The following is a 13,248-nucleotide window of genomic DNA, read 5'->3' on the forward strand; positions in this document are numbered from 1 at the left end:
ATGGCTTTCAGAACTGTACGAAGTGAGGGACTGAAAGTAAAATTATTGGTGGCTAGAATGTTTGCTCTTTTTCATATACTACAAATGAGAAAAATGATTATTTTTTCATAGACTGTGCAGACATGACATAGAATACATACAGGGAAACATTGAGAAATGGGTATACCCTATGATTAAAATATTAATCCTTCCATTAAGAGAAATTTAGAATAAAAAAGCTCATGGATGACATGATGACAATCAAATATCCCCTTATTCTAGGAGGTGATTGAACTCATAGAACACATTTGGTCTGGAGACTCCTAATTTTGGGTCACTTATTGAATATATGAGTGAAATTTCCATACTCTTGGGATTTTGAATCGGAAAGCCTGCTCATTGACTTTGTCCGAGGTTTAAACCTTGCAATGCAGGCCATCTCCACAGGGGTCCTAGGTGTTTCTTCAAAGTGCAGATTGTCTTCATTGTGTGATAGTAGAGGTCAGGAGAGACTGCGAGGAATAAAGTTGTCAAATTCTAAAATGAGCTACCAAGCAGGACGGTGGCAAGGGTTGTGACAATATAGGCAGGGGTTTAAATGTTTTCTCTGCAGTGACTTGCCAGGTCAATAGTTTTGCCTCCTACTTCAAAAGAAGAGGCAAAAAAGGTGACCCCAACAGATATGAACCCACTTCACTTCCATCTCCTTGGTCTATAATAATAGTCCGCAAAGGCACCCGTCCTCAGTTCCCCATCTCCCTTCTCAAGCCCAAACCCTACGTCTGAACTCAATTTTAAGTCCTGATGTCCTTTCTCTTCCACTGGAAACTTTCTCCCTCAATCTGTTTCCTTCCCGATCCTGTACCTGGGACAAACGAAAGTCCTTGTCCCTCTGGGAAAGCCCTCCTCCTGGTAAGAGTGTTATCTCAGGATGGTGATACCTGGAGCCCAGAGGGAGCAAGCAGCCATCTGCCTAGGCAACTGGATTAGCCAGATCCATGTAGCAGCCAGTTTTTCAGAGTTTCTGTTAGATAATGTTTTGTGATGAGAGATTATGTTTGTCTGAGATGAGTTTAGTCCCTGTCGCAAACCCTGCCTCCTACACTGAGGCTAATATCCAGTGTTTCACAGTTCTGAAGTTGTGAGTCCTCTGAAAGTCTGTATTTCTGCTGATCCAAGATAAAAACATTATTCCACAGTCCTTAAAAATATACTCCACCTATGGTTCTATAATAAGCATAAACTCATGGCAAAAACTGAGATGGCAATAAATCAACTAAGTCTCCACCTCTGTTGATTGATTTTCCTTAACCCTAAAAGGCACGTGCTTCTTACATCCAGGTTTATCATAGGGAGTTTTCAGGGGAATGTGGTCTTTTGGCTCAGGCCACCCATTCATGATTGGCTTCAAATTTAGACCGAATGTTGTCTCCATATGACGTTTGTGTTTGTCTGTGTGTGCTCATGCATGCATGCTTGTATCGGTCCCGGAGCTAATCTGACTATATTGAAATAATGAGATGAATTATATAACTTGAAACCTGGGTCCCATTACTGATCACTCTGTTGTATACTAAGAAATAGTATTTCTCAATATATACTTCAGTTATTTTGTGAATAGGATAATTATGTTGCTTTGTGTTTTTCAGTTAAAAGCTTTACTTTGCTAACTGCAAACCTTTAAGACACGTCACACTATTTAGAGCCATCTTTTAAAACAATTTTTTGTTTAATATGAAATTGCCAAATACAACAGTGGCCAGGGTTCTTTGGGCCTCTAGGAGGTTCTGCTCTCATCTTAGGAAAACAGAAAACGACAACAAGAAAATAAACGTGAAACAAACAAGCAAAAATACCTCACAAAGGAAAAAATGATTTGTGCTAGAAAGAAAAGCAAAGGCAGTTGCTGAGAGCAGCAAATGGTCCCATTTCCTGGGTCTGTGGTATCGGAGGTGAGGGGAGTGCGATCGAAGAAGCAGTTTGGGGGAAACTTGGGCAAAGCTTTAAAAAAGGAGATGATTTGCCAGGATTCATACTTTGGGCAGCAGGGGTCTGTGCCATATTTTCCTCCTTTAAAAGAAGTGACAGGAAAAAGCTGTGGTGCCAGAAGCTTGTTGCAAAGATGAAACTGAAGGACGAAAGATTGGAGGTAAGATGCCGTGTTTCCCCGAAAATAAGTCCTAGCCGGACAATCAGCTCAAATGCGTCTTTTGGAGCAAACGTTAATAGAAGACCCGGTCTTATTTTACTACAATATAAGACTGGGTATAATATAATATATTATAATATAATATAATATAATATAATATAATATAATATAATATAATATAATATAATATATAATATACCGTGTCTTACATTAATGTTTGCTCCAAAAGACGCATTAGAGCTGATTGTCCGGCTAGGACTTATTTTCGGGGAAACACGATAGCAAATTAGGAGTTGATTTTGTTTTGTCTTTTGGTACTAGTTTAGGAATGCAGTAACAAATATCTGGAGCAACACAAGCAGTGAGAACAGAGGGAAAGAAACCAATCAGAGAACTCCTAAGGCTTGACACTTACACGTGTTGGCTAATGATTTGGATCTAGGGGACAGAGAGTGTATAGTTTCTTATGAATGCTGTAGCAAATTACCACACACTCGATGGCGGTAAATAACCCGGAGGTCAGAAGTCTGACACAGGTCTCACTGGGCTATAATCAAGATATCTGCAGGGCTGCATTCCTTTCTGGAAGTTCTAGGGAAGAATCTGTTTCTTTACCTTTTTCAGCTTCTAGAGGCCGCCCACATCCCTTGGCCTCCTTCCACCTTCTAAGCCAGCAATGGCCTGACGAGTCTTTTTCAGATCACATCATCTGACACTACTCTTTTGCCTCCCATTTCCACATTTAATGACCATTGTGATTATGCCGAGTCCACCTGGATGATCCTGGCTAATCTCTTGATCTCAAGGTCAGCTGCTTAGCAACCTTAATTCCATCTGCACCCTGAATTTCCCTTTGCCCTATAACCTAACATGCTCACAGGTTCTGGGGATTAGGATGTGGACATCTTCAGGGGCCATTATTCTGCCTCCACCAGAGAGGGAGGAATAGAAAATATGGCAATTTTCTGACTGGTGGTAATTAGGAGAATGGAAGCACCAGGAGGAGACACCAGGAGGCTTGTAGAGCAGACGGGTTTGGGACCGAAGCTGACAAATCCCATGAGGTACACACTCTGAGTTGGGGCACTTATAGGAAATGAAACAAAGAACTGTCCGTGCTGAACTGGGATTCTGCAAAGAGATGGCCCTGCGAGAGCCACGCCTAGGAGTCATGATCAGAGAGGCAGTACGTGAAATGAACCTGGCTTTTTGAAGGAAAGCTGGATCTTCAGAAAACACCTAGACTTTGATTAGCTGGAAGGAGAAGTCAACAGTTTGTAGAGAGGAAAACCAGAAAAGCACAACTTTGGTGATACACAGAATGAGAGAGGGACAGAAAGGAGGAAGGAAGAGGTGTGAAAACATTTACGACGTTGTTTTCCATTTTAAAGATATGCTCTCCTCAGAGGTCTTGAATCTGTAAGAAACTTTCTTGAAAAGATGTCTTGTATTCAGTGTGTCCCAGGATGCAGGGCTTAACTGCCACCTGTCACTAAAGACTTTCCTGCTTAAGGATGTGATCACAGTGAATGCTGGAAGGAATTGGAGGGAACATCTGTGGACACTCACCCAGGGACACGCATCTAGCAAATAGCCAAGCTACAGATCATTCTAGATTGTCTGGTCACCCCTCCGGCTCTCCTTTCACTCACTATTCTGTGCCCTGCTCTAGACTATAAATCTTGGACAAGCAGAGGTATGCACTGTGAATTGTTGCCATTCCCAGTGCGTTGCAAGGGGTTCCCATGATTACCCACATCCTCCTCTGAATGAGTCCTATTCGGCCCATTCAGAAAAAAGCTGAGCTATAGGATTTCCTGACAATGATAGGCAAGTGTGATTTCCTTCCATTGTAGAGAGGGCTAACAATCTCTCCTCTCCTCTCTTCTCCTCTCCTCTCTCTTGGAAATTAAATTATGGGAGTTCAGAAAAGAAAAGATAACATTCAGTTCAAAACCTATCCCCACCCACCTCTGTTCTTGGTGAACCCGTTTATCTTCTAAAACCCACCTTGCACATTGCCTCCTTTAGGAAGCTTCCTCATCCTTTTCTCCCAATCTTTGGCATTTGTCTTTTGTTCTATTGTATAACAATTTGTCCATACTTTCTCTCCCCTGTTGGGTCCCACTGGGGCAGGGGCCAGGTGTCACCATTCCTTGTCCCAGGACCAAGCACCTAGAGGGACTTCAGTATATGGTGAAAGAATGAATGGCATTTTCATTTCTTAAAAAAAGATATTTTAAAGAAAGCTAGGAAATAAACCATGCTAATTTTTAAGGGGGGGAATGGCATGTATGCTTATTATTAACATATTGTTGGATAATTTAACAAAAATGGTATCTATACCATGGCAAAATCTGGATGAAAGTAGAAAAATGGGATCCACTATAGAGGTCACATCAAAAATCCCCTTCCTTTTTGGCAGACTACAGGCAAAAAGATTCAGAAAATTGGCTGAACTTCACTTTGCATCGAGATATTTTGTCATCACTTAATACATTTAACCAGCATTTACAGCACAGACACTTGCACAGAGCACCGTGCCAAGTGCTATGGCAACCAAAGAAAAAGATCCAGTTCTGTGCAGCTGCTATTAAATCTTTCTTACATGAATTGCCCCTAAGCGCTCAACTCACATCATTTCCATTGATGTCAGGGTGAAATCCCATTGCAAATCATTTCCCGTTAGCACTTGAAACTTGTACATTCTTGTCAAAGTCTTTCTCTACCATCATTGCCATTGTTGCCCGCACAGCATTTTATTCATACCTCTCCAAGAGTGATTTTCATTTCTATTTTGGCTCTGTATGTGTCTCTATCTTCTAATGCATAGGTCAGCAGAATAAGATCGGCAGGCCAAATCCAGCTTGCTACCTGTTTTTGTGAACACAGTTTCATAGGACAGACACACTAACTCCTTTACGTATCGTGTGGAACTCTTTTTGCATGCTGCAATTGTAGAATTGAGCAGTTGCAACAGAGACTGTGTGGCCTGCACTGCCAAAAATATTTACCATCTTTATAGAAAAAGTCAGCTGACCTCTGTTCCAATATATTGAGAGATCCTTGAAGACAGTGGTTATGTTTTATTCCTTTTGGTTTCAACCCCAACTTTAGTATGTTTATTAATTCAATCAGCGCATGTTTGAGTCCTGCTATGTGCAAGGCACTGTTCCAGGCACTGGTGGTACAAAGAGCCAAGCAAAGTCTCTCCTCTCATAGAGTTTATATTCTAGTGGTGTGGCAGTGGGGAGAGATGGAGCAGTGATCAAAGTAATAGAATATGTCGGTGATATATGTTATGGAGAAAAACAAACTGAGATGGAGAAGGATTGCCGCAATGTGTGGGTGCGTGGTTGTGGTGGTAGCAGGGGAACTGGTTTTATGTGGGTTCACAGAGAAGGTGACACTGGAGCAGAGAGTCATTCTGGATTCCAAGACCTTGTGAGGGGGAGACAGGACGTGCTTGGCATGTTTCAGGAATCATGAGGCCCAGAGCAGAACAAGGCGTAGCGTGGGAGGAAATGAGGTCACTGTCTGAGTCTGTTCTGGGGCTGGTTTTATTCTGGTGGATTTCTCTATGAGAGAGATGGGAAGCCCCTGGAAAATAGAGCAGAGGAGAGGCAAGCCCTGTCATGTTTAAACAGGATTGCTGAATAGGGGATAGACTATGGAATGAAGGGCAAGAGACCATTTAGAAAGGCGTTGTGATAATCCAGGTAAGAGCTGATGTTGGCTTGGCCCATGATCACAGAGGTGGGATGATGAGAATGCCAGACTCTGGGTTCTCGAGCCAGCTCAGTGCCTGGCATTCAGTAAATGTCTGTTGAATAAAATGCCAGCATTTCGATTGGGGTCGGCAATGGAATCACCTCTAGCAATTCTGATTGTGCCACTCTGGGATGGAACCCTGTCACCTACTTAAAAATACTGTTATCATAGCTCTCCAGATATAACATTGACGCTCATCCTCTGCTGAGATCTATCAGCAAGTGTTCTCCTTGTTTCACATGAAAACAGAGCAGACTAAAAGGGCTACACTTTTACTTTGCACTCTTGTGATAGGAAGAGAGGAGAAATTAGATTTGGAGATAATTCTATTTTTCCATGATTAACCAAAATAATGATTAGTAGGTAAAACCTTTCAATGTCTTCCAAGCCACCTGTAGGAGGAGTTGGCTGGGACCAAGCAGGGATGATAAGTTTCTCACAACAGCAGCCCTGTGGTTGGGTTGTATTGCAGGTTGTGGAAAGACGAGCCAGCTTTAATATTTCAAATCTCAGCTGCCCATTTATTCTTTTTTATGTAGTTAATATTAACTGAAGGTTTTTTAAGATACCGGGCTTCTGTGAAGCCAGCAGCTCTTTAATTTTTAATAAGCTCAGCACATACTCTACACTTTTAATGATCAGTTACCGTTCACTTGGTAGCAAGATGAGCTTTAGTTTAATCAAACACCATGTGGTATTTCTGAGGGATGCTATTTCAGAAAGGGTCAGGGTATTCTAGAAATTGAGAATTTTGTAAATAAATGGAGGTGTGACTACAAAAAGGTCGATTGTTGGAATCACGAAACATAGCTCTGGATGTGAAGCCTTCTCATAAATCTGGCTGAGAAACCCCCCGGAGGGTGATTTGAACCTTGCGTCCACTGGGCGAACCACCCTATTCTCCCACAGTCGGCAGTGGGCTGCGACTGATACGCCCGCCACTGTTCCGCAGACCTCTGCTAATGGTCATGAAAGGGAGAAGGTTCAAAGACGCTTGGTTCCCAGGGCTGCTAATGAGCATGAGTCCTCTTCCCCCTTAATGAACCGGAGCTTATGTGGGATTCTCCCCCCGACTCTTTTTGAAGGGAAGGCAGGCAAAAGTTCACAAAAGCAGCAAGACGTCATGGCGAGGGGAGCGTGCAGCTGGGCCACCCGAAGACGGCCTGGAGGGCAGCAACAAAGCTGGCGGAGGTCATGCCAGGCCAACAGAGCTCTGAGTGTGAGGCTGGACCTCCTGTCAGCCCGGCCTGTCGCTGGTAATAGTGACAAGCCCTTGATGGGAGTTTTTCAGCCAGGAGGGCTGCGCAGGGTTCCTCAGTGGCCGTTGCAAGCCTCTTCGGAGTAATGCAACCACCTTAAGCTGCTTTCCAAACTGCAATCATTACCACTGTTGTAACTTATCAAATGAATATTATAGCCACGAAAATCCTTGTTCTAATTGATTAAATCATTGTTAGTCATCGACACCCAAGCTCACCGCAGCCACTAAGAAAGGCCCTTAGATATTTTTCTCTGCTTCCCTCTGCCCACCCACATCCCATCCCGTTGCCTGGATTAAACAATAGAATATTCAGATGAGGATAAACAGGATCAAAGATACGGTGATGGGAGGAGAACTGACTCTGGGTGGTGAACACACTGATGTATAGATGATGTATTACAGAATTGTACACCTGAAACCTATGTATCTTTGCTAACCAGTGTCATCCCAATAAACTTTAATTAAAACAAAAAAGAATATTCAGAAGAGTAACAATCATCTTTGTGAAAGTCAATGTTTTTTTCTCAGGAATGTATTTTGAAAGCCGACGTCCTATGTTTAAGCATTATTTCCACTGAAATCATGCATTTGATTTCATATACATTCCATGCCCATTTCTACAATAAGTGCCTTTCTACTTCTCTGAAGCCTGGTTTGGTATTGCAGAGTAAAAAGTCCTTAAAACACATATACATAAGGATGTAAGTCCATAAATTCAAAGTTATGAAAGACCCTATAGTTCTTAATGTTTCTACATTTTAATTTTCAACGGAGGGTAAAACTTGGCTGTGACACAATAAGATTATTGTGATTAGATATAAATTATGAAAGTTACAGTTTCAATAACTTGCCAATTTGGAGTAAGACCTTTTAAAGAACAAAATTGTCCCCCTCCCAAACCCCCCCCCTCCCAATTGCTGCTTTCAAGGATTGGAACTTTGAGAAAATGTTAGCTGGAGTGCTGGCTTAGGGTGTTTTCCCCTCTCCTTATTTGCCCAGTGACTAGAAAGAGACTTATTTGCAAGGTACCCAGATTTACTCTTCCATGAGCTGTGTTTGGAATTATTCTGAGATGCATTCAAAGCTGACAGTCCCCCATGGCTGACCCCCGCGTGCCTAATCAGATCTTACATTCTCTTTCCAGATAGCTGATCAGCTTCCTTGGAATTTGCTGATGACCCAGGAGAGCTTTGCCTGAAGATGGAAACACTGGAGTCAGAGCTGACCTGTCCTATTTGTCTGGAGCTCTTTGAGGACCCTCTGCTGCTACCCTGTGCACACAGCCTCTGCTTCAACTGCGCCCATCGTATCCTGGTGTCACACTGTGCCACCAACGAGTCAGTGGAGTCTATCACCGCCTTTCAGTGCCCCACTTGCCGACATGTCATCACGCTCTGCCAGCGAGGTCTAGACGGGCTCAAGCGCAACGTCACCCTGCAGAATATCATCGACAGGTTCCAGAAAGCATCCGTGAGCGGACCCAATTCCCCCAGTGAGACCCGCCGAGAGCGGGCATTTGACGCCAACGCCATGACCTCTGCCGAGAAAGTCCTCTGTCAGTTCTGTGACCAGGATCCAGCTCAGGACGCTGTGAAGACCTGTGTCACTTGTGAAGTGTCCTACTGTGACGAGTGCCTGAAAGCCACTCACCCAAACAAGAAGCCCTTTACAGGCCATCGTCTGATTGAGCCCATTCCGGACTCGCACATCCGGGGCCTGATGTGCCTGGAGCACGAGGATGAGAAGGTGAATATGTACTGTGTGACCGATGACCAGTTAATCTGTGCCTTGTGTAAACTGGTTGGGCGGCACCGAGATCATCAGGTGGCAGCTTTGAGTGAGCGCTATGACAAATTGAAGGTTAGTCCAATCTGCCTTAAGCCAACCCCTTTCTGCCAGCAAATGTCATAGAAATAAAAAGTATTCACTGCTAGCTACATGGCAGGTGAAGTTTTTCTCTTCACCTTTGTTATCTGATTCGTTTTAGCATGTTTTTTTGGCAGCCTATAAATGTTGCACAATAAGAGTGTCTTGTAAAAGTTGACTGCTGCTTGTAATTTTAGCGTTGTCAAGGTGAGGGCGAATTTGAAAAATCTGGATCTTTTTCAGTCCTCTTAGGAAAGAGGAGGGGGAGAGGGCGGGAGGAGAATAGAAGGAAGAAGAAGAAGAAGAAGGAATAGCAGCAGGTAAAATCTGGCTTCGGGCATTTGGGGGGCATTTATTTTCCTCAATCATCAGGAAAAACTAATGTCATTGGTATTGTACCTATATCTGGTTACTGCACAAACAAAAGAATAGAAAGAGGAATGCCTGTAGCAAATGTGGGATTTTAGAGGACATGTGACCTTTTATTCCTTGTGCAAATGATATCCAGCTCATTGGTGAACTAGAGTGCTCTGACCATCTCAGATTTCATGAAAGAATTCCTTTTCGTGTAGGGTTTTTCTTCAGTAAGGTTGCAGGCAAGACTGTTTGAACTTCACTTTTAGCATGAAATTATTAACTTAACTCCAGCTTGGGGAATGATAATTAATGTGACTACACGTCAAATTAAAAAATCTCTCTCTAAATATGGATAGAATGCACCAGGGAGGAAATAAGCCAAGTCTCCAGATGTCTGTTCAACTTCAGACGACGGTGGGTCTAATTATTGCAACCTCAGCCAAGAGAGTTTGCTCTGATAGTGAGACACTATGTTCACCAGCTAATTTAAGTTCACAAGGCACCAATTAAAAGGAAAGGAAGTATAAATTAAGAGCTTTGGGTAAATATAGATTGAAGTCCTTCCTCTCAGGAAAAACACACACCGTTTTGTTGAGCAAACAAAAAATGAATCACATGATCAAAAGAGTATTACCACACAGAGCACATCGTCACCTTTCACAAATGGTTCCTATCATTTCTCCTCAGCTCGAATAGGAGGTTGTGTCGACTGGGACCTCGTAGTTTATTTTGTGACACTAGGATTAACAGACCACATCTGTGATTGGGTTTGGCCATTTCTTGATATGCTGAGGGAAGTTGACATGCTGGAGTGAATCCCCGCTTGCAAATGTCACTTGGGGAACAAAAACATCACCTGGGCAGCTTGCCTCACTTAAAGTGTCCAATGACAACTGGTGCAAATCCATCTTTAAACATGGAGAGGAAGTTAAGCCCAAGGATTTAGTGATACAGACAAGGGAAGACAGATGGTATGACTGGTTTTCTAGCGCAGTGCTCAGCAGTAGCTAAAAACACGCCTCAAAAGTCAGTAATAGCAAAGGCAATGCATGTATGAATTGTGCCCCTGAAACCGATTCCTCAGAAATTGATGTGGCTGTCAAAGTTTAGAAACTAAGATGATCTCTCCCCCGTCCTGTTTTGACTGGCGACAAAATGTTTAGGATGATTGGACATAGGTGTTTTTGTTTTCCCAAATGTAAACATGCCAGATCTTTTTTCCTTTATCAAAAATGTTCCTTTGATTGGATTCATTCTTCCTTTTAGTGATCGTTTGTTAAAATGCCACAATGTTGTTCGATAGTCAAACAACTCCCAAATTTGATATTTAAACCCGGTAGTCAAATTTTTCTCATTGCTTGTATATTGTCACGGAGGAGTTATTAATTATCTATATCACATCTCCAAATTTATGAGGCGATACTCTCATGATCTAGCCCTTTTGCTGATGAAAATGAAACTCTTCAATTCTGAGCCCCACACATTTGTCTAATCAAGCCAGTGGGTTAGCGGTCATTGGTACTGTCACTGGAGGGCCTGACGATTAACGATGTGGTATACCTTATTTTCTGATTACAGAAATATAAGCATATAAACAGCACCCAGCGCACCAAAACACATTTACAGCCACTCAACAAAATATGCTTAGGAGGATTTATTTACAGCCATTTCACAAAATGTGCTTATGAGCATTTAAACACATAACATGCCAGCATAGCATGTTTGTTTTAAAACATGCCAGTTAGGTTAGAATAAAAAAATCATAAGCATATATGACACTTGAGTGTCTATGGTATTCCAATTATCACATATTTATAAACATATTTACTTCCTTGTTTTTTTGAAAAACCTAAAACAATATGAACGTCACTTTTTGAAGAAAGTAATAGCACATCACGAAAGGACCAAAACCAAGAAGTGTAGTTTTGGTAATTATTACTTTGGTCTGAAAAAGTAAATGTGTTCTGTAAGTTTATTTTTCTGAGGCTTTAGCGTCTCATACAAAAACGGGTTTGTGATGATGTGGACATACAAACACAGCGTGGAGAAATTTGAGGTTGGTTTCATTGACAAGACGTTAGATTTGCTTTACTGATTTGGATATGTGAGGACTCAGGTGTCTCCTATTTGAAACTAGTTTTGTCCTTCTGTTAATAAAAGTCCATTATTTGAAGAGGGGAATTCTACAGTGATTAAGAAACATACTGATTTCTTGCAACAACACTAAACTTTACGGGACATTTTTACTCAGGTCTCAGCATACATGTGTTTATACAAGGAATTGGAATACTCTTTTCTACATTACAATTTTTTTCTAGGCATAAAAGAAAAAATACCATAAAAATTCCAACATGTAGAATTCTTGCACATAAAACCTTTCGCATCATGTGAAAGAGCATCATGTCAGGAATCTAAGGCTTTCAGAGACTACACATTAGAAAGCACTCATAAAACATTGAAGCAAAGAGAAAATTAAACCAGCATTTCCTGAACTCTATTTTAAGAGAAAAAGAGAAAACTCTTCCTGCCAAATGCATGTCTCTAAATGGAGCATATCATAATGTGGACCTTTTTACATCATTTTAATTGAATTTTGAGAAGCCTCTCAGTCCTCCAAACTTGGATTAAAAGTTTGGTTCATGAACCACATAACATATAACAGAATTTAATATAATGCATTCCAGAGTTTTCAAGGAATTACAATGCAGTAATTCCTTTTCTTCTGTTCCAACATACAATGTTGGAGCTCTTGTTTCTTTTCTCTAGGTACACCTATAAAAATATACAAACTGAGAAAAATTGACCTTTCTGTGCCCTTCAATTTCAGTATAGCCCCACTTCACGTTAGCTGATGCTAAAGTTCCAAACCCTTGTCTTGCTCTTCTGACTCTGAAAATTGGCTGAGGGAGTGTATTTGTATAATGCCTGTTTCAATGGATCATCCCATTGGAATTTTGTAATAGTTAGATAAAGGTTCCACTTAAAGCTTAGCTTTCCTATGTATGTAGCCCTTCTCATCTGGAGGTAAAGATTTGGGATTTCACTCTTGGGTTTCATTTACAGATTGTAAGGTTCTGTAGTTTTCAAAGTCTTGTACTTTGCAATTGGGAAAGTTGTAAGTGGATACTGAGCTAGACTATTTTAAGTTTTCCTCAGAATTTCTATAATTTGTTTCTTCTTTGAAAACTGTAGTAGGTATAGGGCAGGTTCCAGTGAAAGGTGTGTGTGTGTGTGTGTGTGTGTGTGTGTGTGTGTGTGTGTGATGCCTGCAGCAGCTGAGGCCAGGGATGCTGCTACACCTTACAATGTGAAGGTTGGACCTCCACCACATAGAATTATCTGGCCCCAAATGTCGATGGTGCCCAGGTTGAGAAACCCTCATCTATGAGAAGAATTTACTGTTTATCACTCTATTAATTTGCTAGGGCTGCCATAACAAGGGATGACAAACGAGGTGGCCTAAATGACAGAAATTGATTCTCTCAGCTCTGGAGGCCAGAAGTCCAAAATCAAGGTGTCGGCATAGCTGATTCCTTCTGAGGACTGTAAGGGAAGGCTCTGGCCCAGGCTTCTCTCCTTGTGTTATAGGTGTCTGTCTTCTCCCCGTGTTTCTTCGCAAGACACTCTCCCTGTGTGCTTGTCTACGTGTCCAGATTTCCCCTTTCTATAAGGATACCGGTCAAATTAGGTTACGGGCCCACCCTACTCCAGTATGACCTTGTCCTCACTACTAATTATGTCTGCCGTGACCCTATTCCTAAAGAAGGATTGGGGATTAGGACTTCAGCATAGGAGTTTTGAAGGACACAATTCAACCTATAACAGTCACTTACTCCAGTGTATACCTAGTTATCTAGTCAATTGA

The 13,248-nt window shown here is 41.8% G+C and overlaps 1 protein-coding gene across 7 annotated transcripts in view; it reads left to right on the forward strand.

Annotated features, from left to right (window-relative positions):
* Positions 1-13,248, forward strand: part of MID1 (midline 1) — a 324,586-nt gene that overhangs the window by 215,676 nt on the left and 95,662 nt on the right. For 6 of the 7 annotated variants that reach the window (XM_033115987.1, XM_033116002.1, XM_033115995.1 and 3 more), the window contains exon 2: positions 8,305-9,020. In XM_033115987.1, coding sequence (XP_032971878.1) covers positions 8,361-9,020 — 660 coding nt within the window. In that variant the 5' untranslated portion in view covers positions 8,305-8,360. The remainder of the gene's footprint in view (positions 1-8,304; positions 9,021-13,248) is intronic. The other variant, XM_033116009.1, reaches the window with a different exon arrangement.

Source organism: Rhinolophus ferrumequinum, chromosome X (assembly GCF_004115265.2).
Source record: "Rhinolophus ferrumequinum isolate MPI-CBG mRhiFer1 chromosome X, mRhiFer1_v1.p, whole genome shotgun sequence".
NCBI lineage: Eukaryota > Metazoa > Chordata > Mammalia > Chiroptera > Rhinolophidae > Rhinolophus > Rhinolophus ferrumequinum.